At 50.2% G+C, this 6,553-nt stretch overlaps 1 protein-coding gene across 5 annotated transcripts in view; it reads right to left on the bottom strand.

Moving 5' to 3' along the window:
- Positions 1–216: 216 nt before the first annotated feature.
- The window catches only part of PRXL2A (peroxiredoxin like 2A), a 47,217-nt gene continuing 40,880 nt past the window's right edge, over positions 217–6,553 (bottom strand). For all 5 annotated transcript variants that reach the window (XM_053909640.1, XM_019444759.2, XM_053909642.1 and 2 more), the window contains 3 exons: positions 5,592–5,732; positions 4,780–4,944; positions 217–975 (listed from right to left, as the gene is read on the bottom strand). In XM_053909640.1, coding sequence (XP_053765615.1) covers positions 862–975; positions 4,780–4,944; positions 5,592–5,732 — 420 coding nt within the window. In that variant the 3' untranslated portion in view covers positions 217–861. The remainder of the gene's footprint in view (positions 976–4,779; positions 4,945–5,591; positions 5,733–6,553) is intronic.

The raw sequence follows: 6,553 nt of genomic DNA, 5'->3' as shown, positions 1-6,553 counted from the left end.
GCTACCAATGTTAAATACCAAAGTCATTCCCCGAAGGACAGCAAAATCACTAACACAAAGGACAGAATGAATTTCTCTGGTGTTCTGCAAACCTCTTAAGAGCACCAGAACTAGAGGAGCTCCCCGCCGACCACCTTTACCCCCATATGCATGGAGAATGCTGATTTTTCATGTTCCGTGTTCCATTTGGCACCAATAATTTAAATTCAACCATCATGACAGTGAATAATTTTATTGTTAGGTTTATCAGAAAGACTTGTATTACAGGCAATTTCTGATAGGTAATTTTATTAGAGCCAGAGATGATCATTTCTTCTAGAAAAACAAACCTCTGAGGTTAGAATGGAAGACAATGAAAAACATAGATTTCACTTTATAATTTACTTTTATCAAGCCACCCAGAGCACTTCAATTCCTTTATATGAGTATTACTTTAATGGCGTATAACAGGTCATTAATGGAGAACACACAAGCCCGAAGCCTTTATATCCTGAATCTTTCAGTCAATCAACTTTTCTTAGAATTTTGAAGATGTGAAAATAAAAACCACTGTAAATAACAGCACTCACATGCCAGGTACATTTGTAAGGAGGGGCAGCAGTCAACAGTAAGCCTCATATTTTCCAGGTTTCAGCTGAAGTAACTCTCACTGGTTTCTTGGATTTTTATCAATCCTGTTTGGGGGCTGTTTTGCCTTATTGGGCCTAAACGGAGCACAATAGTAAAATACATTAATGATCTCTACTGAGAACATGGCATGAGTGGGTTTCTAACTCTCTAGGGACATGAGTAGAGCCATAACACATCCCATGACACAGGTGAGTGCCCCTAGTTATCCCTGAGCTGGGCAATTTCATACAATCACTTTGTCTCTGAGGCCGAAGTCTGTGGTTGGATCTTCCTAGCAGCTTCCAGAACAGAAACCAGGTTTACTTTGTCTCCAAATTCTTTTTCTCGGTGCTCAAGAAGAAGGCCCTGAAAAGAAACAAGAGGAAACATCAGTCCTCACTGTGAGTCACTCGTTCATGACACAGACAATGAGCGGCAGCTTGGGCGGCAGGGACTAGAGATCCAAATCAGGCCTGGCTCTGTTCTTGAAGGGTTCCATTTTGGGGGCGAAGACAGACCAGGGAAGGCTACCTCACAATGGCTGGACTGTACAAGCAGCACAGTCAGGAGTGAAGGAGGGAGTCAGCAGTGATTAAACAGAGGGGGTGACCAGGGAAGGCTCTACAGATAGAAGTGAAGTAAACAAACATGCCGGGAAAAGAGAGTTTCCACAGGATGAGCTTCCAGAGAAACAAAAAGCCTCAAGGTGTGGAGGTGGAGCTCTGAGGTCAGGCTTTGGCAGGGGTTGAATGAGCATCTGAAAAGGGAGACAGACCCTCTTTTCAGTTTTCCTAAGAAACCAGAGGCCGCTCCTGATACTGTGAAGCAAAATGCTCTGAGACAGAGGATATACCAAGGTACCCTAAAGTGGTAAAAAACATAAAACAGCGTGTTTGAGATCAGTATCGAGGAATCCTTCTTAACAAGTTCTTTGACCCATGACATCAGGGAACTCAACCCAAACAAACAATAAATAAACAAACAAATATGTTTGCTGTACCATTATTCATACAGACTTTTTTATTTTATTACAGTATTTTTTTTAACGTTTATTTATTTTTGAGAGAAAGAGACAGAGCATGAGGGGGAGAGGGAGAGAGAGAGAGGGAGACACAGAGTTGGAAGCAGGCTCCGGGCTCCGAGCTGTCAGCACAGAGCCCGACGTGAGGCTCAAACTCACAAACCGTGAGATCATGACCTGGGCTGAAGTCGGACGCTCAACCGACTGAGCCACTCAGGCGCCCTGGTACAGACTTTTTAAAAAAACAGAAAGTCCCACCACACTGTGGTGACCACAGGGAAACAGATCGGGAAGCTCTATTTACATGTTTAATAAAGTGGTATATGTAGACACTACAAATACTAAGAATATGTGATGACGTGGAAAATGTTCATGATACACCATTAAATGAAAAAAAGAGTACCTCGTTTAGTAAGACACCATTTTCTAAACTAAACAGAATAAAAGGCTTCTCAGCTCAGCTCTGTGCTGTTCTAATGGGTTGTGCATGGTGGCTGAGCTGACAGAATGGCTCTCCTCACCTTCTGTGGGGTTTTCAAATTTGCTATGTTGAAAACACATTACTTCTTTAAAGTAAGTATGCTTTAAAGATTATTATTCCAAAGGAAATCCCCACTGAGTGGCTGCTGGCTCAGTGGGACCGCAAAAACTCTGCCCTCAAGAAACACAGAGGTAGGGGCGCCCGGGTGGCTTAGTCAGTTAAGTGTCTGACTCTTGATCTCAGCTCAGGTCTTGATCTCAGGGTCGTGAGTTCAAGCCCCGCACTGGGCTCCGCGCTGGGCGTGAAGCCTACTTGAACAAAAAAGAAAAAGAAGGAAGAAGAAAGAAACACGGAGGCAAGTCCTGAATCTCCGCCCGCCCAGGCCACCTTCCACCAGGAAGGAAGAAGGCAGGGCCTTGGGAAGCACCAACAAAGTCAAATAACACACCTAGCAACACAGGGAATGTGCCGGCCAGGCTTGGGGAGCCTGTGAGCACCAGATGAGTCACTGACAGGCAAGAGAAGGCTTCCAGGTGACCTAAGCCCTGCCCTGGAGGCTGAGGGAAGGTAGCGCCAGAGCTGGAAGAAGCTGAGCGACTGAGCCTCTCAGCAAGTGGCCTGAGTGCAAGGGCATCTGGAAGGGGTCTTTGGAGCCACCTCTGAAGAGAGGCTATGGGCAGGGGACCAGTGGGGTCTCTGGAGCAGGACGTATCTGAGTTCCCGAGTTCCATTTCCATTGTACCACTAAGCAGCTGTGTAGCTCTCGGCTGAGTTATTTCAGATCATTCATATTTCACTTCCTTACGTGTAGATGGGAATAAAAATACCTAACATCCCAGATTGCTTGTGAGGAAGATATGAGATCATGTACACGAGGACCCAGAACTAGGAGGCACTTGCTGGCAGCCATGATCACTAAGACACTTTAATATATTTACCAGAAAGGAAGCAAATAGGTTCATGTTAAGTCAGACATCAACCCATGCTAGATTCTAATACAGACAAGCAATAGCAGTTACCAAGGTTTAAAAGAAAGAGATTAGAAGTAAAGCTTAAAAATGAAGGATTTCGGGGCGCCTGGGTGGCGCAGTCGGTTAAGCGTCCGACTTCAGCCAGGTCACGATCTCGCGGTCCGTGAGTTCGAGCCCCGCGTCAGGCTCTGGGCTGATGGCTCAGAGCCTGGAGCCTGTTTCCGATTCTGTGTCTCCCTCTCTCTCTGACCCTCCCCCGTTCATGCTCTGTCTCTCTCTGTCCCAAAAAAAAATAAATAAAAAACGTTGAAAAAAAAAAATTAAAAAAAAAAAAAAAAAGAAGGATTTCTATTCCCACTAGCTTTTATTCCTCCCATATTGAGAAAAATAAGAAATTATTAAAAAAACATTTTTTTAATGTTTATTTTGCGGGGGGGGAGGGGGGGGAGCGCGTGCAACTGGGAGAGGGACAGAGAGAGGAGACACAGAATCTGAAGCAGGCTCCAGGCTCAGAGCCTGATGCAGGGCTCGAACTCACCAACTGTGAGGTCATGACCTGAGCCAAAGTCGGAAGTTCGACTGACTGAGCCACCCAGGTGCCCAGAAATTATTTCTTATTTTTCTGTAAGTTTATTTATGTATTTGAGAGACACAAAGAGACAAAGAGGGAGAGAGAGACTCTCAAGCAGGCTCCACACCATCAGGGGAGACCCTGGCATGGGGCTCAAACTCTCAAACTGTGAGATCATGACCTGAGCTGAAACCAAGAGTTGGAGGCTAAACCAAATGAGCCACCCGGGTGCCCTGAAGGGTACACAATTATTAATGTTAGTAGGGAGATTCACCAATGCAAACAATGCCATCTTTTTACAGACGAGGCCAAGTGTTAATGTCATGCCCAAAGTTGGCAGAGACAGGACTTGAGGTCGGGCCACCAGTCAGGGCCCTGAAGCTGCACGCACCTCACCCCACCCCTGCTCTGCATCTGGCAGGCACCTGCTGGCACTGCCTTCCAGCACAGGGGGTCACCAGAGCTCGAGGCTGCCCGTAGTCTCTGCGGAGCACCCAACCACCTGCTTCCTGGGCGCACAGGGTCCCCGTGCTGCCTCTGGATCCCCGGAGCCAGGGCCCAGAGCAGCCTGTCTGCAGAGAAGCCTGTTACGTCTCCGGGGCGGCGCCCCACAGGGAAAAGTGCTGTCGCCTCCCACATTTTGCTACTCCCCCTAATTAGGCCGGTTTCTATTCCTTCTCTTCTCTTACTTTTCTCTACTGTCCATCCCCGATGGCCTGGGAAAACTGCAAGCGAATACATTCTTGACAGAATAAAAACTCTGCTTCTGTTCAAGTGCAGACGATAGAACTTGACATCAGAAAAGCCGGGTGCAGGCCCTGGCAGTGCTGATGAGCTGTGCTCCTGCGGGTGCTCACCCGCCCCTCTCAGGCCAAGTTACTTGCCTGCGAAAGTTCCGGACCATCTCAGGAAATCACTGTGATGAGTGAGGAGATTCGAGGGTGAGGTGACTCAAGAACAGATGGGTGACAAATGCTAATTCCCCTCCCTTTCCCCTCCCATGCTCCCTGGTTTTCTGGACGGAAAACCACAAGATTCCAAGTACAGGAAGTCACCACCCCCATCAGGGTCTGGTTCCCACAGACACAGACACCCACAGATCCACACGTGAACACGAGGAATTTACCTGCTTTCCTGGCCCCACCACAAAAACTCCCCCAAGGATGAAGCCTTCGCCTTCCAGGTTTCCAGAGAAGCCTCCGTTCCAGGCCCGGAAGAAGTTGTACCAGACACCCAGACGGACAAATCCCATGAACACCATCTTCCGCTTTTGGGGACCGTAGAACTTTTTCTGCAAGAGCGAGAAAGACAGAGCCCCTGTGAGCAGCCCGTATGCCTGCCGCCCCCCAGGAGAAAAGCTTCCCGACAGGACGTTCTCAAAGGCGCAAAGTCTGCTGCTTCACGTCCCCTCCCCGGCCCTAACACACATGTGGCTCCTGCCCGGCTGCCCAGGGAAAGACAACCCTGCCAGGGCCAGCTTCCAGCTGTGGGGTGGACCCACGCTCAACAAACTCGAGCCCGCTCTGACTCTGACCCCTTGCTAGACATGTGGAGGGCTCTTGTGTCCATAGGGTGGGAACAGTCCGACATCCTGCATGGGTGAGAGCAGAGAGGGGGGGAAACACGGCTGCAGTGAATTAAGGGGCTCGTGCCGGCCCTCACCTGCACGGTGCGAGAGCCCAGCAGGGCTGTGGCGATCTCCTAGGCTTCCATGCCCAGGTCACAATTCAGGAAGGGCTCAAGTATCACCCGAGAGGACACCGGTCAAGTGTCCCATCATGCTCTGCCCAGAGGGCTGGGCGAGCCTCTCTGAGTTCAGGGCGGCCGGAAGGGAGGCCAGCCTCCAACTCCAGGCCAGACATACCCTGGGCCAATGAACTCCCTACACCTGAGCACAAGGCCCACCAGTCCGTGTCCACAGACCCACAGCACACAGACCTTTTCGTCCAGGAAGATTTCTCCTTTGAAGTAAGGCTGGAAGTCCTTCACTTCAGTCCTGATCTGCTCCTTCACCACTGCGTACAGGGGGACTCCCAGCTCATCCAACTTGGGCTTCAGGGAGGACAGGTCCGCAGCCTCCTGCAGAAGACAGGGAATGTCAGGGGCACAAATTTGGGTGGCTCTGCAGCCAACCGACACCCACTTCCCTACAGGCCCAGAGCGTGGCTGGCACTGAATGCAGAACAAAAGCAACAATGCCCAAAACAATTGCGGCCTGTGTAGCCCAGCGTAAGCCTGTCCCAGCTGGGCACGAGGCCTCCGTTGTAGGGTGTTAGGTCCCCTCCTCAGCCCAGGCTTCTGGTTTTCTCCACGGTGGGAAGGAGAGGCAAGCCTCCTGTTACAGGTGTCCTAACCATGGCCTGGGGAGCAGCCGATAGCTAAGAGATTGCACCCAGACCCGGTCCTCCGCTTGTAGCAGCAACGATGTTTCTCCCCCACCTCATCTCCCAGCCCCTCCCCTGCACTAGACCAAACTAGCGCAGGGGCCTGACAGAAACTCCCCTCCGTCCGGGGGAACAGCTGTCTCCGTACCGTCGCTCAACGGGCTCCCCCGACTGCAACACCCTTCCTTTCTCTCCTGCTCCAATCACCACCCCCAGAAAGCCGTCCCTGCACTGAAAGTTCTCCCTGGCTAGTGGAGCCTGGACCAGAGCCCCAGCTCTCTGTGGGTACCCAATCTCTCGTGCTTGTGGACTTCTTCAGAACTGAGGCTGTGTATATACCAAGTTGGCCACTGTCACTCAAGTTCCTCACTGTGTCTCATAGTTAGAAACTACATCTTCCGTTTCTTGTAGCCCTCCATGCCCAACACATGGCTGAAGACGCGGAAGGTACTAGGAACCAGGTGGAAAGATCCGACAGGGAAGGCGGATAGTGGGAGAACACAGCTGAACTGGTAA

Source organism: Panthera pardus, unplaced genomic scaffold, assembly GCF_024362965.1.
Source record: "Panthera pardus isolate Hobbes unplaced genomic scaffold, ASM2436296v1 HiC_scaffold_22, whole genome shotgun sequence".
NCBI lineage: Eukaryota > Metazoa > Chordata > Mammalia > Carnivora > Felidae > Panthera > Panthera pardus.
Note: the sequence above shows the minus strand (reverse complement) of the source record. Positions and strands in the feature narration are given on the sequence as shown.